Consider the following 27257-nt stretch of genomic DNA (forward strand, 5'->3'; position numbering starts at 1 on the left):
ATTATGACTCTGATTCTTCCGTTGTTGAGTTCCATTTTGTAAATCATAGGCGACAGCGATGGTGTGGCTGTTGTCGGGTTCCATTTTGAAACAATAGGCAGCGCAGTGGCAAAGACCAACGATTTTTGGTTGTCTTGTAGTAGAAGTAAGAGGGTGATGTTGCCCGTTGTCTGTGCTTCGAGTACGTATTAGCAGGATTCATTTTGGAACACTAGGCAGCTGTGTGGTGCAGATGTAAGATGGTGATGATTGGTATCTAAGCATGTGATGATTGGTATCTATGCATGAGTTTGTATTTTGTTCTGTGTGTACGTGGTGTTCATAGCTTGAATGGTGTTCAACACCATGCGTCGATTTGTTTTTCTTTGTGCTATGATAATCGTTTGAGACCGATATGTGGTTCTCAATTCGTCTTATATGTTTCACTTAAAGAATATAGTTTATAAACAATCATACTTAACCAACTAGTGACTAGTTACTATTTGTTGGAATTAATATTTGCTTTTATAAACTTTTCTGGGATGACATGATTTATTTTGTTATTAGTATAATTTGTTCTCAACTTAAGGGTAAAATCAGCATTTAAAAAAAGAAAACTCAGTCATACGTCTGATCTCAGATGATACGATCGTAAGACACTCTTGCAGTCATGTTAGCTTTATACTCGCAAAGTCATGTTGTAACTTGTAACCATGGTATAATATTAAACTTACCTTCTTTTTGTTTAAATGGCATATCATAAGTGAAACAAAAGCAACAACAAGCGCCTAAGCAGTGTGCTTGGCACCGTCATCTTACTCCCGTTAATCTAGTAACATTAATAGTTAATACTAGTGATTTGAAGCAAGTCCTAACAAAACCGAACCTTTTAGCTTTAGATGGTAATTAAACTAAGTTAGAGGGTGTGAACCATGATATAATTAAGCCAAACAAACTTGATAGCTTTAGACAACATCTGTAATTTGGAAACTTCAACTAAATTGATGTTTTCAATACATGTTGATGGTAAACTAGTAAAATTCATTAGGCCAAAGTTGTCAATACAATTGAGTTCTGGCTACAAGTATGACCGACAAAACAAATGAGAGTTTGTACTTTCTTGTCACATGTGATCATCAAGGCATTTATCAACATCAATTTGTGGTGCTTCTCCACTGAACCTGTTTATTCCTACTCCACCAAGTACAATATCCTGTAAATACTGCGCATTTGCAGCCCCTGTGCTTTGAACCATCTTTGAAAACGGCCCTTCACGTGATATTAACCTTTCCGGAGAATCATATTCTGCAATCTGAAATCAAATTCAAAACCTTTTCGTTAAACGCATCATGAAATTTTCAATCTAAATACAAGTGGAAGACATACTCGACCGCTTTCGACCACAAGAATTCTATTGCAATCAATGATGGTGTTGAGTCGATGCGCAATAATAAGCATTGTGCATGATTTAAATTCTTTTCTGATTGTTTTTTGTATTAAATCATCGGTTCTGACATCCACGGCTGCAGTTGCTTCATCGAGAACAAGAATCTTCGATTTTCTTAACAACGCCCTTGCAAGACTCAGTAGCTGCCTTTGTCCAACACTAAAATTCTCGCCTCCCTCCGAAACCTTCATAAGTACAATTTAAAATCTAAATAATACGAAATTTGAAATAATGTAAAAGCACCAAAGAGTGAAATGTGAAGTCATACCTCAGCATCCAAACCAAAAGGATTTCTGACAATCGCGTTCTTTAAATACGACCGTTCAAGAGCCTCCCAAAGCTCAGGATCACTATGTTCGTTAAACGGATCAAGATTAAAACGCACAGTACCTAGAAAACAATGAAAGTTTAGTAAACTTTGATATTGGATAACTTTATTCTTCGCTATCTTACTGATCAAGATTAATCATACCTGAAAACAGAACAGGTGATTGTGGTATAATACCAAGAACTTTACGCAAATCCGTCAATCCAAAACTTGAAATATCATAACTATCAATCAAAATTCTTCCTTTTTCAAGCTCAACTAAACGAAACAACGCGTTAATCATGGTCGACTTCCCAGCACCCGTCCTTCCAACTATCCCAACCTTTTCACTAGAAGATATACTAAAAGATATACCATGCAAAACCGATGGAAGACCGGGCCTATACCTAAATCCCACATTTTCAAACTCCACTACACCCAATGAAGGCCAGCCAGGTGGCGGTCGGTTATTCTCAATCACAGATGGAGCCTCAGATGCTAAGTCAATATACGTGCCCACGCGTTCAACAGCATTAAAACTATTTTCTGATCGACTCGCTTGTCTTAAAACATTACTCATGAGATTTGTGATGTTTAGAGAGTAACTTAGGAGTAAGCCGATGGTGGACGCAAACGCTACTTGATCATATGTTCTTGAAAATTGCATGACTGCAAAGGTGGCGGTTAACCAAATCATTATACCTCCTAGAGTTTCAAGTCTTATGGTGAGCCAACGGTTGGAGCTGAAGTTTATGAGGGTGAATCTGATATTGTTATCCATTGACTTGCCGTTAATGGTGGCCATGCGTTCGTATGCTTTGTAGGCACGGATGCTTGATAAACCGTTTAATGCTTCGCCAAATTGTGCGTATATGGGAGACCTGGTTATGGAGTCCAAACGCTTGACTTCCCGTGATGTGCTCTGAAAATGGGTTGATATGAGTTATGTTATATCTCTTGAAAATCAAACAGGTGTTTCGGTTAGGGTGTTCATCGGTTTAGATATTGGTTTATTCGGTTTTGACACGTGTTGCTATCTTTAAAAATCAAGACACGTGTTTAGGTAGAAATGTAATCATTTTTTGGCCCAAACCAATAAACCGAACCAATCCACATTAGACATGTATCTACCCAAACTAAATTCAATCGATTAAACTGTTTTATTCGGTTTGGTATCTTATACCAAAATTTAAAACTAAAAAGAAATTGACATAAGATTTTATAATTCAAATGTAATTCTTTTATATAAATTTGTATTTTTTGTTGTAAAAATGTAATGTTAAAGTATTAATATGTGAAAACAAAAAAAAAATTGAAAACTTTTTGGGTCAAACAGGTCGTGTTCGGTTCAGCCTGCGAATATGCGTTTGGTGTTTCCGCCACCCGCAAACACAAGTTGAAAGTAAAAGGATGCTAACCTGATAATAGAGGTAGGCTGTGTAAAACAAAAACAGAAGAGGCATAATGGCCCACAAAGATATTGTGCTGACAATGGCAATAAGCACAAAAGTTGAAAGTAACTGCCAAACTTGGTTCAGAAACTGGTTTGCAAGATTAGCAACATTGCGGTCAATATCACCAAGATCATTCGCAAACCTATTAATCATCCGTCCGATTGGATTAGTTTGAAAAAAAGTTGTTGGAGCTCTAAGAACCGAATGCAGCATTGTATCATGAAGTCTTTTAGCTGCATTAAGACTTGATGAGATTAACCAGAACGAGTTTGCAAAAGTTACCAGTACCTGCATGCCGCAGTCGATCAAAATAAGTAAATTAATGAGCGTCAAATGGGCTGCGTCGGGTTGGACGTGACCCATTTTATAAAAAATAAATTGTAAACATAACGTATAAATATGCCGTTGAGCTGAGCCCGAGCTCACCTAAACACGGGCTCGGACCGTTTAACTTAAAAGAGCACGAATCTACTGATTATTTTAATTATATAGTATAATAGTGTTTCTTATGTAATTAGATATTGATCATATCAACTAAAAACTATTATAATAATAGCTTAATTAGGCTCGTGAGCTCAGTCAAACTCAATATGAAACTTAGGCTCGAGTTCGTTTATTAAATGAGCATTTAATTTAGGCTCTAGCTTTTAGTGAGCCGATCTTAAGTAGCTCACCAGTGGCTCAGCTCGTTTACACCCCATAACATGATTAGCTTTTAGGATGTTGTAAGCATTTAAATACACATTTAGTGACTTTTGACCCTTAATTTAGCTTTATTTTTATATTTGACTCGTTAACAACAAAATACAACCCAAATTCGCCAGTGTCCATATACCTGTCCGAGGGACAAGAGGGCATAGATGAGAATATAGAAACCGGGCCCATGAGTCGTTGTACTGCTTTGTTCTGTCCAGTAACTTAACCATGTGCTACTTGATATTCGAAGCACTTCGGTTGAAATATAGCAAGTGAATAATATCAAGACGACCCATAAGCCTCCTAACGCCTCCTTGTACCTATAAATCGTAATATATATTGGGTTAAACATGTCGACCTGACTCAACCCGTTTAACTAAATGGGTCAAACGAGTCAAACAGATAAGAACATGCTTTAATTCTTACCTTGCCAATACTCTCCAGCTAACAATGCCGGTTTGTCTGTCTTCTTGCTTAATAAGAACAGATTGACGGTTCTTTTTTGTAGTGATGCTTTGGTCGTTATTTGACTCGCCTGCCACCTCATTACCATACTGTTTTGAGGACTCAGAATCAATATTGGTCCCACATTCAGTTCCTTCCATGGGCTCATCCATTCCGCCAACTTTTTCCATTAACGTTTTAAACAACGGCCCGTTTTCTGAGAGCTCTTCAAAGGTTCCTTCCTCTTTAACCATACCATCTGAGACCAAAATGATTTTATCCACTTGTGGAAGAAAATGTAGCTGATTTGTCACAAGCACTCTTGTTTTCCCTTTCAACTCTTCCTTGATGCATTTTTCAAATACCTGGATTATAGAAGTATATGATTATATTAATGTAAGATACTATAACAGGTTATATGGATAACAAAATTATATTTAATAGAAATTGACACGAGTCAAACTGGTTGAAAATCATGCAAAGTTTAATTTAAAAGCACACAACTTAAACCACTTTAATAAAAAAATAGATTAATAGTTTAATAATATAGTCTTCTAATCATAATACATAATACATATTTGTAGATTACTAAACAGTAAAAAAGTTGTTTCAACCTGAACCATTTCGCCCGATAAAACCTGATGGGTGTAAATTTCTGACACGGCATGAAAGCATGACACATACCTAACACAAAACTCGCGGGGTTGGATATTGCACGTATAAATGGGTTTGGGTCGGACCCACGAGCCAGTTTAGCTAAACGGTTGTTTCCGGTTCAACCTGCGAGGGTTGAACCGTTTAACCCATTTATTATTTATTTTTATTTACTAAAATGTGTTTAATGTAATAAATTAATTGGTTGGTATCTTAGCCAAAATTTTAAACTACAAAGGATATTTTTATAAGATTTTATGCTTAAAATGTAACTGATTGGTATAAGTTTGTACGTTTTGTTGTAAAAATTCAGATTAAAATTTTAAAGTATGTAAAAAAATAAATATAGCAACATATGGGTCAAACGGGTCATGTTCGGGTTGACGTGCCTGACATGATTTTCGGATTTAGGCCATGTTCGGGTTGGACCTGCCAACCCACAAGCACGGCCCGTCTAGCACCCCTAATAAAATCCCATTTTGACCCAAACTCGTTTAGGTATGCTATCAACCAGCTCAAAATTAGTACTCTAGAATCATGTAAATAACAGAAAAACTGAAAAAGGCTATGATAAAGTTACCTCTCTGCCAACATGAGTATCTAGAGCACTCAAGGGGTCATCAAATATGTAGACATCTGAGTTAGAGTACACTGCTCTAGCCATTGAGACTCTTTGCTTTTGACCACCACTAATATTCACGCCTCTTTCACCAATCTCAGTTAGATCATGACCCTAAAAAAATAAAAAAATTAACACAGATTTAACCTCAAACCATCAAGAAACATGGTAATACGCCTCTTGGGGTACTTAACTGGAAGAATATCAAGGTCATGCTGCAATGCAGTTACTTCTACGGTTTTCCAATATTTTGAAGCTTCAAATTTTGATCCAAATAGTATGTTTTCACGTACCTGTAAGCATCCATTGAAAAGATCAGACATGCAAAATTGTAAGGTTGTCATTTAGATGAAGATTAGAAGCATACATGAGTTTTGATATGATGTATGTGCTTAGATATTCTAGAAGTGAAAAATTAAACCTGTTTACTTATAAATTGCCAAGTTTAAGTTTTGTTTTATCTCAAACCTCCTTAAAAGTTTTATTCAAAGATATAGATTTGGGGTAACGAGACAAGCTGCTCGTGGGCTACCCAAGATCAGCTGGCTAAAATCTTGAATCGAACCGAGCTTATATGAGCTCAAGCCCAAACTCGAGCCTAAAAACAAGTTTTTTTAATAAACGGGCCTGAGTCCGAACTTGGGCCTAAAAACAAGTTTGTTTAAAAAACGAGCCCGAACCCAAGCTTCACTTATCGAGCTCAGCATATTGTTTTTAGAGTTATTATTTAATATATTATTAATGATGTATACATATAATAGTTATTTATATCTTTAACATTATGACAGACAAAGGGTTTGGATCAAATACAAATGAAATTAACATGCTAAACGTGAGAATCAAGTAGAGTAATTATATATACCAGTAGAGTAATTATGTAATTCTTTATGATAATTACTCTATGATGTAATTACATAATTACTCTACTTGTATATATAATAACTCTACTTGATTCTCACGTTTAGCACGTTAATTTCGTTTGTATGTTAACCTTCCCCTATGACAAAAATAACTAAATATATATTGTGTTTGTAGGTGTAGGGTACGTCAAACCCGGTACGACCTTTTATTTATTACATAATGTATTATGTTTATTCCACTATTATTATTGTCTACTTATTAGGCCCATTGGGCCGGGGGTTTTGGAGGTAACCCCTAACTGGGCCAGGTCTGGCCCAATAAAGGTTAGGGTTTCATGATGGTAGTTATGGAGTTCCTATATAAGGAGTCTTCATCATTTATTTGAAAAACCTTCTTGGACCATTTGGCTTCCAACACATTTTTGTGTCTGTAAACAAGAGAAAACTCTTAGCAATCACCTCTACTCCCCCACTTTTCTATGGCAGATCTCGAGCAACCAGAGAAGAAGACGGAGTCGTGGTTCGTTCATCTCGAAGACCGGGGAACTTGGACTTGGATCCGACCCGGATCCATTCCATGTTTCTTCAATGTTATATATTAAAATTATAGTTAAAAAATATATATAACAATAATTAAAAAAGGTATATAATTTAGCTAATAAACAATGACTGAGCCTAACTCGAGATCGGGCTCAACTCGTTTACCAAATTTACACATTAATTGCATATAAAGAAAAGGAAAATGCACAAAATAGTGGCTGCAGGTCAAACCTGGCCCGTTGCATTGACAAAATACTCGTTTTAACCCAAATCCGTTTTGGCCATTACACAGACAACCCAATGCACAAAACGAAGGCAACAACTTACTGTAGCATTGAATATCCATGAAATTTGAGGGACAAAAGCAGCTGTTCCTCTGATGATAGCAGTTGAGTTTTCCAAAGGTGGAAGTTCACCAAGCATTGCGGAAATTAAGGATGTTTTTCCTTCTCCTGTGCCACCTACAATTGCAACTAAGCTGCCAACTTCTATATCTACGTTTATATCAGCCAATGTTGGTTTTGCAGCGTTTGGGTCCCACGAAAAGTAGCCGTTTTTAATTGATATTGCTGGAAGCCCGGGTTCAAGAGGTGGGTTGGGTTTTAGAATTCTTTCTTCAGCTAAAAATAGTTCTTCCAAACGCTGCAACGAAACATACGCATTCACCGCCTACAAATACAAAAAAAAACCCTACCTTTTAAGAAGCTTGGACAAAAGTTTTCGACGTGTTTATGTAAACTTTGGACATAAAAGCAATTAAAGTCTAGGGCTGTCAAAACAGGTCTTATCGTGTTTAAGATGTTAGACACAACGCAAAAATAAATATATGAATTGGTGAAAAGGGAGAACCTGAGTGATTAAATTAGGAAGTGTGTTTAAAGGATTCCGCAGCACTGTAAATAAGGAAAGTGATGTGAAAGCCCTTGAAGGTGTCAAATCTCCACCCAACAATGTGAAAAAACCAAATGAAATCACCGCCACAAGAACCGGAAGACTGTTCAGTATGAAGTTGTTGCACTGCAAGAAAGATAATTAGAAAAAAATAAGGAGAGTTATAAATCTTCTAAAGTAAAAACCAAGAACATCTATAACTTGTGAGGTAATTCCTTCTCTTACTGTTATTCTATAAATGCATACATGCATGTATATGTTCCTATACATGTAATACATGCATATACATACATATATATGGTTCGTTACAAAGCACTAAATTATTGCGAGAACAAAAAGAACAAACCCAAAATGTTTAATTTTTTTGTCAGTGGCTCATATTTTCTAATATTATTACTTCGTACATACAAATGTCTATGTTATGCACACAAAAAAATCATTAAATTAATTTGTTCACATATTATTTTTATTTTAAATATTTACCTACACATGTGCAGATTCTATATTTAAACTAAATTTGTTCATATTTTTTTTTAACTGTATAATGGTGGTGCTTACCGCTCCCAAGAATTGTGATTTCCATAACCATAGAAGCTCATCTTTCCTAATAGTTTGAATTTTAGATTGGAAACTTTGCTCCCATGCATAACATCTGAAAATTGCAGTGTCCCAAAACACTAATCAATTTACTAACTACAAAAGTTAAAATCCAAAAGCAGTTATTAATATTATAACGTAAAACATACTTTACAGTTTGTATTGCAGCCAAAATTTCACTCATTAGACCAACTCTTTTGTCAGTGTATTGCAATCCTTCCTTTGATAATTTCCTCATTCCGCTGACAATCATCGTCTATTATCAGCAGATTGTACAAAACCGGTAAGAACGAGGTTATAACTTGCCACAATTCTTTTTATACAAAAACACATTTTACTGAGATGATTTTAAGCAATTAAAATAGCTTAAATTACCTGTATAGGAAACATGAGAATCAAAACGAGAGAACCCACGAGCGAAGCAATCCCTAGTTGTTGGTAAAGAAGAATCATGGAAAGCACAATTCTGAATGGAGCTGACCATAAGCCATGAAGTTGATTGCATACTTGCTGCATATTCGCATAATTTTATTAATTACTAACAGCATGAATAATAAAGCAAGTGGCTTTGTGTAACATATGCATACCTGGAGCGCATTTGCATCGGTAGTTATCATATTCATAGTTTTCCCGGATGGGAAATTCTTTCGGGCTTCATTTGTTAGCCTCAATGATTTACGAAATACAGCAGCCACCTAGAGCATTATGCATTATTGAGTTCATGGTCATGATTAATTAATTACCAGAGAATTTTATCATAACGAACGTACCAAAATTGATCTAATCCTGAATCCAACCCTTGCAACATTCTGAAAGTATTGTGCTTCACATAGAACTCCTAATGACTGGATATATGAAAGTCAGCTATTCGTTAGAAACGATATTAACATCATGGTAAAAACTTTCCTACCACATATTTTTCTTCCTACCGATTTCACTATATTTTCCCACAGCTATTCTAAAAATGTGAAGTTAAAAGTCAATGTACAACTTGAAACATACCACACCGACAAAAATTGAGAAGGCGTAGACGTAGCCAATCCATGATGGATCACCTCGCTGCAACGACTGCAAAAACAAAATAAAATATTAATGAATATGTCAACTGCAGCTTCATAAGTTAATTCAATAGAAAGTAGCAACAAAAGCTAAATTAAGAGGAAAATTGCTACGAAAAGATAATGCACAAGAATAAGTCGCATAATAAATGCATCATTAGCTGGTAATGGATTCTCAACAAGGAACTTGCCTGAAGAAGATAGCTTAATATAACTGGTCCCACAAACTGAGAAAGATCATTGCCTACCTACACGAAAAATGAGATTGGATAGTACCTTAGTTGACTGTATAACAAATCAGTATCTAAAGTATAAATGATATGTTAGTAGTACATATTCACCAAATTAGATTATAATTTAGTAGTATAATTCTTGCAATAACACCATTTGATTTTTTTTTTGTAAATATACTAGTTTTTGACATAAGTTTTTGCAAATCCAAACCACACATTTTGACCCAACCCACCCGCCCATTTTGCCACGTCTAATTAGAAGAATGAAATAATTACTTTGAAAAGGCCTCCAAACCAGAACCTGCAGAGAACATCAAACAACCAATAGTTAAGTATCATATAGAGGAGTCTAGCTAGTGGCATAACTCATAATCATAAGTCTTATCATGAACAAAATGGTAGTTAGTCACCTTCCTCCAACACAATTATTCAGACAGCGTAAAAGAAACGGATTTGACTTTTGAGATTCTTCAGCCCAACATTTCTGGAATCTACAATTGGTAGCAACCAGTCATTTTAGCTAATCTGTAATGATTGAATAAGAATGTATTTAAATACAAAATTTCACAAACTTTTTGCTCAACGTCTCACTCCGGTCCCACGTGTCCAACATCCAGACATCTTTTTCTGTTATAGGTTTTCGATAGCCCTCCTGCATAAGGGAAGTCATCCATCCAAAATATATTCCTGCCACAACAATGACGCATCAATTATATGTCTTAATATCTTTAACAAAGTATTTCAGGTCAAACCGACCTGTAATAAAGGCACTTACTTGAAAAGATGTTGGCATGCCTCTCGGGACAAATATGTTCTCCTCCACGAAGCACTTCATACTTAATGTCATCATGAGGATCAGTTTGAAGCGGGATATGACCGATGTAGCTATCCAAATTTGGTACATAACCAAGAAGAAGTAATCCAAATAAAGCCTGCATCACAACAAAAACATATATACTTGGATGTTTTTCCTCTAAAATGGTATAATAACAGACATACAAAACAAACCTGGCAGAACAATGAACTAATGTACACAGAGAGTATGTATCTGCATAAGAAATATAGTTGTGAGTGTCTTGAAAATAAACTAAATTTAGTCACCATGTCCTACAATATTCAGGACAACAAGGCATAACTAACAAAAATAAAAAAAAACTTTTATAATATCCAATTACTTTTAAATATTAATTTAGAACTGAATATTTTACTTGAGAAAAATAGGTGTATACCAACCTTGGGTATAGATCTTTAACTGAAAGAATGACATTTAGTTTCACAATATCCCCGACCAAGACGTAAAGTACACCAAATCGGACATACCAACGAAACTCTCTAATATACACTTTAGTTTCCAAAAGTGTCATGATCAACAAAGAGCTCCAACAAAGAGTCTCAATCATAAGTGAAACTACCTGCATGAAGACATAGTACTAAACATCATTAGCATTCCCTACTACATTTTTCTTTCATTTTTATTTTATTTTAACTTAACCTACTTGGCATATGGAGTTAATTCATCTAAATAAAGTATATTTTGGTGTGACAACTTTTAGTCTTTTCATAAAGAAAAAATTGCATAAAAAGGTACCCAACTTTGGCCCCATTTTATGATTTAACACCACTGATCTTTAAAAGATTTAAATTAAAGGTGGTCCACACATGTTACAAACTCAAAATGATGACATGTTAGTAACGTTGACCATGTTGGCTTTTTGAATTGAAAACTTTTGAGGAATTTTTCTAAGCAAATGAAGATGGTTACAGAAAACAGAAACTAGACCACCAAGGTTTACATTTTTATTCAATTTTTGCCCTTTTAAATGTATAATTGTCACACATACAAGTTAAAACAAGAATGAGTAACATACCTCAAACGGAGCAAGGCTACTTTGTGCACTAAAGTCGAACATCGAAACATTGAAAAATAATCGGAACAACGACTCTGCAGCACAATAACCTGCTAAAAAGGCCAACATATAACTATAGCCCTTTGACAGTAAGCAAAACCGCTGGACTTTAAAACCTCTCATGATCAGCCAAATTCTATATAAGCACAAGCCCATCAAAACCACATTTGATATACAACCCACAACGGACTCAATGCCGCATGGCGTATAAGCTCCAAGAGCACTAGCTGTTGTCTTTGCCCAAATGCCATTTTCTTCGGGCCGACAATACCAAACCAACGGCTCTAAATTACCCATAATGCGAACTTCACTATGACGGCTCGGAAATGAATTGTGCAAATATCTCCCTGAATTCCCACCTGAAACAAACATATCCCAAATATTCAGTTTAATACTAATTTGCTCACTTATGTAAGCATTTATCTGATACACTCTCACCTATCAGTTTCTAGTTTTTAACTAACCTTCTTCTCATGATTACTTGATCAATTAGTTGCAACAAAATGCATTATCAAAGAGTATAATGAAACTAATAATCATGATTTATCATGCATCCAGACTAGGATGCCAAATGGGGCAGGTCTCGGTCAAAATGGGTCGTCTCAGAAAAGGGCTAATTTGGTTCGGGTTGAGACGGGTTCATGTCAAAAAGTGTCGGGTGAGAACGGGTTCAGGTCGGAACGGGTTTTGGGTCAAAAACGGGTTGGTTTAAAAAAATGAATTTTTTAAAAATACTTTACAATTAAGCTCTGCGCGCATCCGGTTACGCGTGTTCAGGCGTTAATTGCGCACGCGACATTGATCACGCATGTTTAAATCACGTTTATGCACATTCCACGGGCATAGTCGGTTAATTGGTTACACGTACCGATGCCGGAAACGCGTGTAACCCGCCCCAAAAGCATTTTTTTTCTATTAATGCACAAATAAAATATTCTGTTGCGAGTGAACAAGATATTGAGGAATTTTCCATATGTAAAATCATAATAATTATGGTTAGCAGCATTGAGTGCAAGTTCATGAAAAGACAGGTATATATATATATTTCATCCTATTGTGAATCAAGTTGTTTGTTTCGTTGAGTACATTAATTATGCACAAAACGAATGTAAGAGTGTGAGTATGAGTTGACTTACAGTGAAGTTAAGTGATGGTTTGCATAGGGAATGAAGTTGGTGGCAAACTGATCCGAGCCCACTTATTATGAGTCAAATGGAGGGTCATATTAATATTAATAACAAAAAGAGATTTGAAGCAGCAATGATTAGATGTGTGTTCGTCATTGCTTACGATGAATTCCAAACAGAGTATTGCCATTGTCTGTCGAGAATCTATATTACGACAAACGCTAGGGGCCGCTGATGACAAATATTTGGATTTATAAATGCAAATTAGTAGAAGAAAGATTCTTATTTGCCACGTTAATAATAATAATAATAATAATAATAATAATAATAATAATAATAATAATATCATCTAAATCTTGTGATCACCAACATTTTACATATCGCTATCTTCCCCACAAGTCAAATCCACCTTTTCTTTCTTTCCTTCTTCTCTCCTTATTTTGTGGAGGTCGGTTTATGTTATTTGGACATACATTTGAGGAATGATAACTTATAAAAATAATAATGACGAATTGATGATTGGGATATAAATATAGTATAATAAGCATACAAGTCATTTTCTAAATGAATTGTATAAATTTTATTATATAACGTGATTAGAGTGGACATTGTATTATTTTAGAAGAAGAAATGCATGTGATGGTTTCATTTGATAAATTGGGATTTGCACTACTGAATTAGTGAATAGAGTCAAATTTACATTATTGTATTCTTAAATTAACAATATTAATTAGTGGCCTAGCAGTATTATCTTACCCAACTTGTGATACGACTCCATAAACCCTTTTTATACACCATACAAGGGCACCATATTGAACTGTTTCATACATAGAGGAGATTCACGCCAAGAATTCTTGGCATATTGTTCACCCATTTAAATTTTAATGTTGTGAAATATACTTTTATCATAAAATTTATATTATATCATGTTACAAACCATTGTTGATGAGACCGGTAATAAAAATCATTGGTACCATGTAATTCACACCGTTTTAGAAGAGAATAAAAATTTTGTGTTATACACCTATTGTCCTACGTGCCAGCATGGAACACCGCACCAGGCATGTGTGGCTCTCACTCGCGAACCTGATCGGCCTTTCACCCACACGATGCAAAGGTATACTATTATGAAAATTGTTATTTTTCCCTCTTGACCGTTTTGTAAGGGTATGATTGACTTTTTTTTTAAATTTATATTAACTCTCTCTCTCTCTCTCACACACATAATTAACTCTTTAGAAATTTGTTTTTTTCCCCTAGTAGACTTTGAAAAATAGTGTTGCGAAAAATTATGCTAACTTTCCTCATCTATGGGCTTAGGATGTTCTACAACGTTCCCCTATAACGCCCGAAGTGGTTCTAAACGAAAGATGTACGTCAGGGAACACAATACCTAACTACACGACTAGTGCTTCAAATTCACCCTTGCTTCTAGGACCTCTATGATGATGATGCCGATGTAGAACCGCCCAAACAATAAGTTACAAATAGGTCGACTAGGAGCAAAGTAAAACGAGAAACAACATCTTCAGCGGAGAAGGATTAAATGCCTGAATGATCCGTGGAGCGTCAAATTGTTGAAGGTGAAGATTGTAGAAAGGCTTGGTTTGTATTGTTGTATTTTTGTTAGTTGCTGATAATAAGTATGTCTTTTTTATTGTTAATTAAAATTTTCAATATAACTTAGAACATCCACAATAAATAAGTTTTTAGAGGTTATTTTGTGTGTTTTTACATGTTATCACATTTTAATACCGTGGATGTCGTTTTTATAACTTATTCTTAGAAGATATTCTTGGGTAAAACTAGAAAACATGAGATAGAAGTGGGGCCTTTTGTAGGTGGTGGGCCCCAGTTGGGGTGGGGGGATGGTTGGGGGGTTGTAAAAGGGGATATGATGTGGCAATGTTTTGTGTGTACTTTTATAATTTTTTATTAGATGAGTTTTGCGGGTTTTTAAATAATGATATTTGTATGATATGGCAGTTGACAACGTGTGTTTTTTTTTATGTTTTTATACCTTCTTATTGTGAATGTTTTTATATTTAATTCTTTTATTTTTTTGGTTACATAATTGTTTAAACATATAAAATTATTATTTATATTTAAAATAGATAAATGGTTGAGTGAAAAATAGTGTTGATGAGTGATTAGCATTTCCAGCAATTGGCCTTCTAGTTCAATGGCATGAGGTGATGGTTAAGACTTGAGATCCTTGAGGTTTCAGGTTTTAAACCTGACTCAAGGAAATTTTCTCACAATGGTTGGTTTCCTGCTTGATGGTGTTTTTGGGTGAGTCAGGCATGGTTCGTCAAAATCAGTATAGACGGTTGACATCTCGTCTCAAGAAGGATCACTCGAGATTCGGGAATTGGTGGTGAATCCAAACGTTATTAAAAAAAGATTAACATTTCCATAATGGAGTGATGGAGAGTGAAGAATGATATGACATTAACTGATATTCTCATATATTTTAGTTTTTACGCTAATACGCGTATAATGTACGTTTTGTGTGAAGGTATCAAAGGGTAAAAATAAATGGAAAACTTTAATATATATATAGTGACCACACAATGTTAGTTATTTGTATTGCAAAATATTCCTTTGATAATATAGTTTACCGGTGTATTTTGTAATTGTATAACCCACGTGCTTTATGTAATATTTTATGTAAAATAATGTTAGGTGCAAAATTACACCAATATTTATCCTAATGAACAGAGTTGTGGACGAGTAAATTATATTGTACTAAGAGTGCACTTAGTGCTAATGCGATAACTTGCTACTAATAGCTAGTTATGATTGACATAAGCTTGTCACTTATGAAGATTTTGAATGATGAAGATAGATACTAAAAGAAGAGTTGTCACCGAAGGAATCCTTGGAGTTGATACAAGCACTTGTCGTTGATTGGGTAAGTTTTCACTTACAAGGTAACTTGCATTTGACGAAATCAATGGAACTTGCTATATATATATATATATATGTGTGTGTGTGTGTGTGTGTGTGTGTGTGTGTGTATATATATGGTAAGGATCCGAACCATTTGTAAATTGAGAACTTTGAAAACCATTTTAAACCACTAAAAACACCTTTAAAAAAATCATAAAACAAAAAATAATAAAAATTTTAAAAAAGTAAAAAAAACCAAAATTCTTATATTTCATTCCGGTTTCATTAAAAAAAATATTTTTTATATATATGTGTGTGTGTGTGTGTGTGTATATATATATGGTAAGGATCCGAACCCTTTGTAAATTGAGAACTTTGAAAACCATTTTAAACCACTAAAAACACCTTTAAAAAAATCATAAAACAAAAAATAATAAAAATTTTAAAAAAGTAAAAAAAACCAAAATTCTTATATTTCATTCCGGTTTCATTAAAAAAAATAGAAAAAAACAAAAAAAACGTTGTATTATACACATATGTATAATTTTATTTAATCTTTAGTTACATAATATACACATATGTACAACATCATTTATTTTAAATTATATACATGTGTACAAAAAAAACATGTAAATGTACATGTATGTATATATTATACATATGTGTATATAATTGAGCTAAACCGAGTTTTTTTTTATTATGAAACCGGGATGATAAAATAAGAATTTTGGTTTTTTTTACTTTTTTGATTTTTGTGTTTTTATTTTATTTTATGATTGTTTTTATTTTTGGGTTTTTTGTGGTCCAAAATGGTTCTCATAGTTCTCAATTTTAAAAAGGTTCTCTCATGATCCTGATCATATATATATATATATATACATGATTGATGTGTCTCAAATTATACATGGTTTGACCACATAACAACCTCATATTTGACCATTTATATTGCATTTTCATATTTTTAGACAGGAATATTTATGCCTTTGGCGACGAATAAGCAAAAAAAAATAAATAAATAAATAAAGGACTGGACAAAAATGAAGAATATCATGAAAGTTAGATAAACACACTAGTGCCTATCTTTAGGCACGATCTGTATATCTAAATTCCACTTAGAATAACACATATGAGGTTTAAAAAAATGCAACAAACCCGTTGGTTTTTAGAATTGTGATGATGTGGTGCTTTCAAAGGTAATTTTCTCAATCCAATTTATTTTAAACGAGTAGACAAGATGAAATGTATATCTATACACAATCTTTCTAATAATTCACACACAATTGTTGTATATAACTATTGCAATGCCACTATTTATAAACACAAGACAATTACTTAAAACATGTTTGTAAATTGTCATTTATAATATTTAGAAATTTATTAAGTATTATTAATAGTTTTAGAGTAACACTACTAATTTTAGTTTAGTTTATGTAGTAGAGTTACGTTTTTTTGTTGCTGGCTAGATTGGACCGACTAATGTCCTGGTTGTTAGTCCACAAGGATTAGCCTTAGTAACAACAATACCACTAACAATACTATAGTACTGGTATGCTGGAGTAACGAGGGGCAAATGCAGTGGCGGAACTTGAACACTTAGACGGGGGGGTCAAAACTTGAACACTTAGACGGGGGGGGGGGGGGGTCAAAACTTGAACATCTAAAGCGAAGGGGCGGCAAATTTTAAAACAATCCTTAAAACATAAAATTGTTTAAAGTAAATATATTATATGCCGTACCGAAACCGACTCTTACAGAAATGATCTAATATATATGACTTTTTTTATATTTTGCTAAAATATGAAAATTATAAAAAATAACTAAAATAGTTACCTAATGTTTTAAACTAAATTAAATAAACCAATAAAGAAAAAGTAAAAAACTTAAAAAAGAAATCAAATATCTCCTTTATGTTTTTATATTTTTGTTATTATATAATATAGAATATTGAGTGGATGTGTCTTTGGAATTGACATAAAGTATGGATAAATTAAACATCGGAAATGAAAAGGTCTATTCTTAAAAGTTTATTATATACCATTTATACTTCTTGTTCACATCTTATGAGTATTCATAGCAAGCCATTCAACTCAGGTTGTCATGTCAGAAGAGAATACAATACATTTCATCACTTTCATACTTTACTTTAGTTATTACTTGTAGGAACTGAATTCGTGAATTGAGTAAATAAACAGAAAATTAATGAACAATTTATTACTCATACAATACAATATAAGAATCTGCAATACAATACAGAATCAAAGAAATAAACCAAATACAATACAAAGAAAAATGTAAACGGTTTGGCTGAGGATCGTGTTGAACACGGGGCCCTTAAAACAATATTTCGAGTATCCCAAGAGAACTCGTTGTTTCCCAGGGTACAACAGTCGGAGCAGTATTACTGCCGGAGTTAACCGTAAACCTGAAAAAGGTTCGAATAAAAGAAACCAGAAATGTAGAAGAAGAAGAAGTTGGAAAAACCTTGCAACAATGCTTGTGTTGTGTGTAAGGTTTGGTGTGTGTTGCAACTTAGTTTACCTCTTTATTTATAGAGGAAAAACAAGGCACAAGTTCTCCATCCCACCAATGTGGGATACACCACTATAGTATTTTATTTCAAATACACACAATCACACATCGATATCTCATTCATCAATGTCTATTAGTGTGCATTTGTTGTGTCATAACAACCTACTAATTCACACGTAACAAATTTTCCAACAATCCCCCACATGAATGGAAATCGATTCTTCGAAGTAAGTTTCAGCAGTTGAGTATTGCCGGATAGGTAGGTGTTACCTTTTGAACCTTCCGTTGTGAAGCATACTTAGCCTCCTAGCGGTTTGTAGTCGCGATGACTTTGAATAGACCCCCATTTGTGTAGACGACAATATGCCTTCACACAATACTCTCCCTGGTTTGGTTAACCCCTCATTCTTGTGTCCGTTATGGTCATGGATCACGGTCCTGGTTCTGCGAGAGCTCTAGGAAATTGCGCCTCCCCAAAATTCCATTCGAAGCGACCACACTTCTCTCTAACATAGGTGATTCCCATGAATCATTAAAAGCATCATGGTTATTTCACTTAACCTTAATATGCTTAACCTCTCCCAAATGTCACTGGTTTTAGGGTACTCCCCTAGGAGAAGGGACTAGGAAGTTCAAGACTCCCTTTGGTTTTGGGGTACTCCCCCACAGTGATTGCCTCTGGTCATATGATTAAGTTTGCCTATTGAACTTAGCTCTTGGGATCTCCAGTCTGCTAAGTTAGGTTTCCCTCATACTTCCTTTATCGCGGGCTTTAGTCCCATTCCTCTCGACAACTTATAAAATTTATCCGTGCTTAAGCCTTTTGTTAACGGGTCTGCAATGTTATCTTCTGACCTCACATGGTCAATCGCGATAACACCCGTTGACAGTAGTTGTCGTATTGTGTTATGTCTACGTCTCATATGCCTTGATTTGCCATTATACATTGAACGTTGAGATCTACCAATTGCAGACTCACTGTCACAATGTATGCAAATTGCCGACAACGGCTTTGGCCATTGTGGAATGTCTTCCACGAATTGACGTAACCATTCTGCCTCTTCCCCAGATTTGTCTAAGGCAATGAATTCAGACTCCATTGTGGATCTAGCAATTACAGTTTGTTTGGATGATTTCCAAGATATTGCTGCCCCACCAAGTAGGAACACGTACCCACTTGTTGATTTGGAATCTTTCATATCCGAAATCCAGTTCGCATCAGTATACCCTTCGATCACAGCTGGATGGTTGGTATAATGCAAACCATAGTCTCTTGTGTATCTTATGTACCTAAGCACCCTTATAATAGCTTTCCAATGTTGAACACTTGGATTGCTAGTATATCCACTTAGCCTACTCACCGCGTATGCTAAATCGGGTCTCGTACATGTCATGAGATACATTAGACTTCCAAAGATTCTTGAATACTTTAATTGAGCAACCGGCTCAGCTCTCTTTTTACATAGATGTAGAGTAGTGTCAACAGGAGAACGAGCCACTCGCTTGTCTTCCTTGTTGAATTTTTCAAGAATCTTGTCGACATAGTGTGCTTGACTCAAAGTAAGACCTTATTTGGTTTTAATGATTTTTATTCCAAGAATAGTATCAATTAAACCCATGTCTTTCATGTCAAATCGTGCCTTTAACATGTCTTTTGTAGATTGAACCATTTTATCATTACTCCCAATGATAAGCATGTCATCCACATAAAGGCATAAAATAACATAACCTCCATTTGTGTTTTTAACATAAACACATTTATCACACTCATTAATTTTGAAACCATTGCCAATCATGACTTGGTCAAACTTTTGGTGCCATTGTTTTGGAGCTTGCTTCAAGCCATACAAAGACTTGATGAGTTTGCATACTTTACCCTTTTAACCAGGGGCGGAGAAACCCTCAGGTTGCTCCATGTATATCTCTTCTTCCAAATCACCATTTAGAAAAGACGTTTTTACATCCATTTGGTGCACTTCCAAACTTCGTAAAGACGCGATTGCAAGCACCAACCTTATAGAGGTTATACGTGTTACAAGTGAGTAAGTATCAAAATAGTCTAGACCTCCTTTTGTCTAAAACATTTGATCACTAGCCTCGCCTTGTATTTATCAATACTTCCATCAGCTTTCATCTTCTTTTTGAATATCCAACGATATCCAAGTGGTTTGCAACCAATTGGAAGATCTACCAATTCCCAAGTATGATTTTGTAAGATCGAATCAATTTCATTCTTGATTGCTTCTTTCCATTGAGGTCCTTCAGGTGAGGTCACCGCTTCATGGTAGGTATTAGGTTCACCTTCAACCACAAAGCTTACGAAGTCAGGACCAAAGGATTTTGCAACCTTTTGTCTTTTGCTTCGTCTTAAATCACCATCCTCAGTCTCGGGCCGTTCATGTGTTCCTTCATGAACCAAGTCGTCATTTTGTGTTGACGAGCTTGCACCTACATCATTCGCTCGTGATGATGAGGCCTCATGTGTGTGTCCTAACTTAGGAAACACGTGCTCAAAATACGAGACAGTATTGGGGCTCGCCTCCATGAAAGTGTTTACGTGTACATTTGGATTTTTGGATTCATGTACCAAAAACCGATGTGCACTATTATTGTGAGCATATCCAATGAAAATGCAATCAACAGTTTTGGGACCAATCGTAAGAGCCTTAGGAGGTGGTACAGTGACTTTAGCTAGGCACCCCCACACTTTCATGTATTTGTACGAAGGTTCTCTTCCCTTCCATAACTTATAAGGAGTCTCGTCCATATTCTTGAGAGGTATCTTATTTAAAAGATAATTTGCCGTTAAAATGGCATCCCCCCCCACATGTCATGGCTCACCCCAGAACTAACCAACATGGCATTCATCATCTCTTTCAATGTACGGTTCTTTCGTTCCGTCATGCCATTTGATTGTGGAGAATAAGGAGCGGTTAATTCATGTATTATGCCACTTTGTGCGCATAAATCCGCAAATGGTGAAACGTATTCACCTCCTCTATCGCTTCTCACACGTTTAATTTTCTTGTTAAGTTGTAACTCAACTTCATTTTTAAACAAGATAAATTTTTCTATTGCTTCATCTTTACTTTTAAGTAAATATACATATCAATATTTTGAGCAATCATCAATAAACGTGATGAAATATTTGTTTCTCCCTCTTGTTGGGCACATTTTTAAATCGCACACATCGGTGTGAATTAAATCAAGTGTTTCGGTTATTCTTCAACCGATTTGAAGGATGATCTTGTAAGTTTGGATTCAACACATGTTTCGCATTTCGAGTTTGTATCAATGTGGAATGTTGGTATTCTTTTTAATTTAATTAAACGACGAAGTGAATTGAAATTTACATGTCCTAATCTACCATGCCAAACATTTGAATTTAAAGACACAATAATATAAGCAGAAGTAGATGCCTTATTCATTTCATTTCCAATCACGGTTACATCAAGTTTAAACATACCATTGAGGGCATAGCCCTTACCAACATACATTCCACGCTTAGTTAAGACAAACTTGTCCGACTCAAACACTAAACGAAAACCAAACTTATTAAGCAACCAACCCGAAACCAAATTCTTACGAATTTCGAGCACATACAAAGTGTTGCTCAAAGTAAGCACTTTTCCCGAAGTCATCTTCAAGATCACATTCCCTTCACCCTTGATGTCGGCCGTTGCTTGATTCCCCATAAACAACTTAGCATCACTAGCAGCCTCCTTAAAGGTGCTAAAGAGGGTCTTGTCACCACACACATGACGGGTCGCACCCGTATCAATGAACCATCCTTGCGGTTTGTCCCCCACAAGATTGATTTCTTCAATCATTGCCGAGAGCTCGGTGATCATTGCCACCAACGGTTTACCATTTTCATCCACCATATGCGCACGCTCACGCTTAGGCTTCTTGCATTGGTTCGCACGATGGTCATTCTCATTACAATTGTAACAAACACCTTGGAAGTTTGAAGGTTGAGGTTTCTTTTTCACAACCTCCTTCTTCGGTCCAAGGTTCACCTTTCCCTTTCCCTTATCCATTTTACCCTTACCCTTATGCCCCCCCCCCCTTAGAAGATTGTCCAAGTTCAACCATGTTGGCCTTAGTCATTGGCTCCATACGAGCTGATTTTTGAGTCATTTTATTGTCTTCCTCAATTCGAAGACGAACAATTAATTCATCAATAGTCATCTCCTTTCGTTTGTGCTTAAGATAATTCTTAAACTCAACCCAACTAGGAGGCAACTTTTCAATTATGGCTGCTACTTGGAACGTTTCACTAAGTGTCATACCCTCGACATGAATTTCATGAAGTATAACTTGTAGTTCTTGGACTTGGGTGATCACAGTCTTGGAGTCAACCATTTTAAAGTCCAAAAAACGGGCCACAACAAATTTCTTTGTTTCCGCATATTCGGTTTTATACTTCTTGTCTAAAGACTCCCATAGTTCTTTGGCAGTCTTTATCCCACAATAGACGTTATACAATGGATCTGCCAAACCATTGAGCACGTAATTGCGACATAGAAATTCAGAATGTTTCCAAGCGTCCAAAGCACTCACACTTTGGGCATCATTTTGGGCAGTGGGTATGGGGCTGTTTTCTCCAAGAACTGTGCTAAGTTCAAGGTTGTCAAGTAGAAAAACATTTTCTAGCAGCCACCTCTTAAAGTGGATACCCGTGAACTTTTCGGGTTTTTCAGCATGGTTAGCCATTGTGGTCGCTCCCACATTGGCTGGGGTCAAATGGACAGCAGGGGTAGCATTAGAAGTGTTTGGGGTTGGTCCTGTCATTTTTAAACACAGAAAACAGACCAAGTTAGTAACTCAGAAAAAAAATTCAGAAAATTCTGAAATTTGCGAGATAGCTTTATCTCGTGCGAGATAACACTATCTCGTGCGAGATAGCCAAAAACAGCCCAAAAAAGGAGCCTTTTCTGATTTCAGAATGCTAAACCAAGAACGAATATGTCTAAGTCCAACTTTGAAGATTCAATTCTTAATTCTGAGACCAAAACAGAAAAGAAAAAACTGTTTTAAAACATATACTATTTTGATACAAAACTGGTTTGGATCAAAATAGAATAGTTTCTGAAAATTTAAACAAAGTTTTCACGATAAGCTATCTCATGCTAGATAGCCCAAAAAGAAGCCTTTTCTGATTTCAGAATGCTAAACCAAGAACGAATCTGTCTAAGTCCAACTTTGAAGATCCAATTCTTGATTCTGAGACCAAAACAGAAAAGAAAAAACTGTTTTTAAAACATATGCTATTTTGAAACAAAACTGGTTTGGATCAAAATAGAATAGTTTCTGAAAATTTAAACAAAGTTTTCACGATAACGGTTTTAAAAATATTGTTTTAAGATTGTAGGAACCGAATTCGTGAATTGAGTAAATAAACAGAAAATTAACGAACAGTTTTATTACTCATACAATACAATACAAGAATCTGAAATACAATACAGAATCAAAGAAATAAACCAAATACAATACAAAAAAAAATGTAAACGGTTTGGCTGAGGATCGTGTTGAATACGGGGGCCTTAAAACAATATTTCGAGTCTCCCAAGAGAACTTGTTGTTTCCCAGGGTACAACAGCCGGAGCAGTAGTACTGCCGGAGTTAACCGTAAACCTGAAAAAGGTTCGAATAAAAGAAACCAGAAATGTAGAAGAAGAAGAAGTTGGAAAAACCTTGCAACAATGTTTGTGTTGTGTGTAAGGTTTGGTGTGTGTTGCAACTTAGTTTACCTCTCTATTTATAGAGGAAAAACAAGGCACAAGTTCTCCATCCCACCGATGTGGGTTACACCACTATAGTATTTTCTTTCAAATACACACAATCACACATCGATATCTCATTCATCAATGTCTATTAGTATGCATTTGTTGTGTCATAACAACCTACTAATGCACACGTAACAAATTTTCCAACATTATGTTGACAGATTAGAAGGTCAAACACCAAAAAATCACTAAATCTTTGATATCGGGTGAAGAATTGATGGTCGACCGGAAGGTTCTCACAAAATAAATAGGGGGGGCCACGACCCCTCACCGCCTACACCAAGTTCCACCATTGGTCAAATGAAAGTACAAACATAGCAAAGTTGCAAACTTGTAAGATAAAATTGCTAAAATGACAAAAACAACACATATATAGTTATATACGCACCCCTAAGTGCTAAACGAGTAAAATACACATAGGAGGGAAAAATCGAACGAGAAAATTTATGCTTCTCAAGGCATATAATGAGATGACAAATCAAATAATCACAACCAGTGTTTTAATCACGTTAATTTGTGCCAGGTCGGGTTAGAAAAATTGTACAACCAATTGTATCGGGAGTTGTTAATTTGTGCCGGGTTTGGCTAAAAAATGGTACAACCAGTTATATCGGAAGGTTCAACTTGGTTAACTATTTACCCTATAATTTCATATACATACAACTTAAACTCATAAAGTAATCCAAAACTAATGAAACGACACATTTTTAAACTGTTACTAAATACCCCATAATAGAATTATTAAAAACTCAACTGAAATTCTTTTTATATTTCATGTCCAAAATGTGGTCCATAACAATAACTTTATAGAATTTATAATATTTGTACTTATTATCAATAAGTAAAGGGATTCAAAATACAATTTATAATGAATATAATATATATCATTTAGTACTGGCATTTGTTTTTCCTTTTAATTCTCTCTTTAAACATTTAAAGGAAATTCTCTCTTGTTACTGGCATTTTGCTTCCCTTTGGTGTCTTGTCAAATTGTTGTTGAGGGTCGGATCTGGTCGATTTTAGTTGCTGGCACAATTGGATATGATATTTATGCTTTGCAGATCAGTTGATAACTTGGTAACTTAGTATGCTTTTCTATAAAACTGGCCAAACCTTATATTCTTGTCTGTTCTATTCTGATATAGTTGTTTTGCAAATGCCTTACAAAAGGCCGATATATGTCACGCATATCAGATCCTTTTTAAAAGCGAGATAAAAAAAGGAGGATATGATTGTTTTCGTGGCGGATGACATCGCTTCCCATCCTCGAAATGTGGAGCCAGGAATTATCAGGCACGAGCTTGTGTAAAAGCCTAGTGTAGTCGCACCATGATATTGTTCTCTTTGGCCGGGACGAACCACCATTGCTTCATGGATTTAAAATGCGTCATGATATGTATCAAGTCCCTTATTGCGGGATGCCTAACTTAGCAATATTACAAAATACGCTCACGTTATTTAGTGATTGGTTAAATAGGTTTAAGTTATTTTGTTGTCCCAATTTTATTTTATAAATTAACCCTTAACCTCTTTTTTTATTTGGCTACCATCCAAAAACTGTCTAAAGGATCTAGCAAAGTGCAGAAGCCTTTTTTTTTTTTACCAATTTTGGCACACTACCGGATGTGTGTTAGTCACACCGGTATTGTGCAAAAACACTTTGAAAATTCTGGCTTGTATTTTCAGAAGCTCGTATCAGGATCTAGCATAAGCGTAAAAACCTCTTGCAAGATCTGAGTCCTTAAGTCATTTTTATTAAAGTTTGTAAAATTTGGTAGGCATGGAATCCCCACGATGGTGCGCGGGGTTTTTCAATACTCCACGTGCACACCAAAAAATTTCACACCATTTTCTACCAAAAATAGTTGAAATACCAAAGACCAAGTTAATAACATAAGTGTTTCAACAATAAAAAAAATAAGTAAAAATAGTTATTAAGAACGCAAACACATTACTTTACTAAAAGTAAACCATTAGATAAGTTTCATCTTCACGCAAACAACACAATTAATCTAGCCGGTCCATGTTTGGGTGAATTAGATAAGTTAATTATCATATCTCTTTTACAAAAACTAGTTTTGGAACGTTTATGGAGCGATCCCCAAGCTCCAAAGGTCGTTTCAACCTAACTTTGAGAGAAAATAGTAGAAATGTGAATTGGGGATGAAAATTCTCGAAGAGAATGCATCATTTTATAGTGGTTGGTGGAGGAAACACATGATAGAAGTGTTTTTTTCACTGTACTCTCGTATTCTTTGTATTTTGTCTTCTTTGTGTTTTCTTGAAGACAAAGTCTTCAAGTTGTTAGTACCATTATCCTCGCTGTCTCCGGGTTGTTACGAAAATTGTACAGAATCTTCATATTCTTCAATTTACTCTTGTCTCATTATCGCGTGTTTTTTTTTCATAATCTTCTATTTTAACGAACTATTTAGACTTATTAACCACACTTAGGGGGTGTTTGTTTTTTCTTCAAACATCTTCAAGGGAGCTAATGTCTGCAGGAGCGCAGACATTACCCTTGAAGACTGTTTGTTTTTTTTCTTAAAACAGATCTGAAGTTATCTTCTTTCATCTTAAAAGAAAAGCAAGGAAATCTTGCTTAAAACATCTTCACAAAAAAACCATACTCTTCTCCCTTTGCAGCCACCCTCTCATCCACTGCTCCTACCACCGTCCGCCAACACCACCACCCACCGTACGCCGCCACCACCACCCCCGTACCCCGCCGCCACCGTCCACCACCATCCACCGCCACCACCACCGTCCACCACCCACCATCCATCACCACCACCGTCCACCACCCACCATCCATCACCACCACCGTCCGCCACCACCACCACCATCCATCACCGCCACCACCACCATCCATCACCCACCACCACCACCATCCATCACCGCCACCACCACCACCATCCATCACCGCCACCACCACCGTCCACCACCCACCATCCATCACCACCACCGTCCACCACCCACCATCCATCACCACCACCGTCCGCCACCACCACCACCATCCATCACCACCACCGTCCACCACCCACCATCCATCACCACCACCATCCATCACCACCACCACCATCCATCACCGCCACCACCACCATCCATCACCCACCACCACCACCATCCATCACCACCACCGTCCACCACCAACCAAAACCATCCATCACCACCACCCATTGTCCACCACCACCATCCACCGCCACTACCCACCGTCCGCCGCCACTACCACCA

At 35.8% G+C, this 27257-nt stretch overlaps 1 protein-coding gene across 2 annotated transcripts; it reads right to left on the reverse strand.

Moving 5' to 3' along the window:
• Positions 1-984: 984 nt before the first annotated feature.
• Positions 985-12068, reverse strand: LOC143637028 (ABC transporter C family member 12-like). 2 transcript variants are annotated; one of them, XM_077104495.1, is made up of 23 exons: positions 11648-12068; positions 11013-11191; positions 10788-10827; positions 10555-10711; positions 10352-10466; positions 10190-10270; positions 10056-10080; positions 9738-9794; positions 9491-9556; positions 9259-9333; positions 9076-9183; positions 8864-8998; positions 8638-8744; positions 8450-8543; positions 7850-8017; positions 7328-7669; positions 5795-5893; positions 5562-5714; positions 4310-4692; positions 4023-4203; positions 3152-3475; positions 1899-2655; positions 1689-1816 (listed from the first exon to the last, which is right to left on the reverse strand). In XM_077104495.1, the coding sequence occupies exons 1-23, from the start codon at positions 12056-12058 to the stop codon at positions 1689-1691; spliced, it is 4185 nt and encodes a 1394-aa protein (XP_076960610.1). In that variant the 5' UTR covers positions 12059-12068. The 2 variants fall into 2 exon arrangements, with proteins under 2 accessions (XP_076960609.1, XP_076960610.1); XM_077104494.1 differs by lacking the exons at positions 9738-9794; positions 10056-10080; positions 10190-10270; ... (3 more) ...; positions 11013-11191; positions 11648-12068 and adding exons at positions 985-1291; positions 1366-1611 and having other exon boundaries at positions 1695-1816; positions 9491-9635.
• Between the last annotated feature and the right edge of the window lie 15189 nt (positions 12069-27257).

Source organism: Bidens hawaiensis, unplaced genomic scaffold (assembly GCF_021521415.1).
Source record: "Bidens hawaiensis isolate Kalapana, Puna unplaced genomic scaffold, B.hawaiensis_p1.1 tig00008096_1, whole genome shotgun sequence".
Taxonomy (NCBI): Eukaryota; Viridiplantae; Streptophyta; class Magnoliopsida; order Asterales; family Asteraceae; genus Bidens; species Bidens hawaiensis.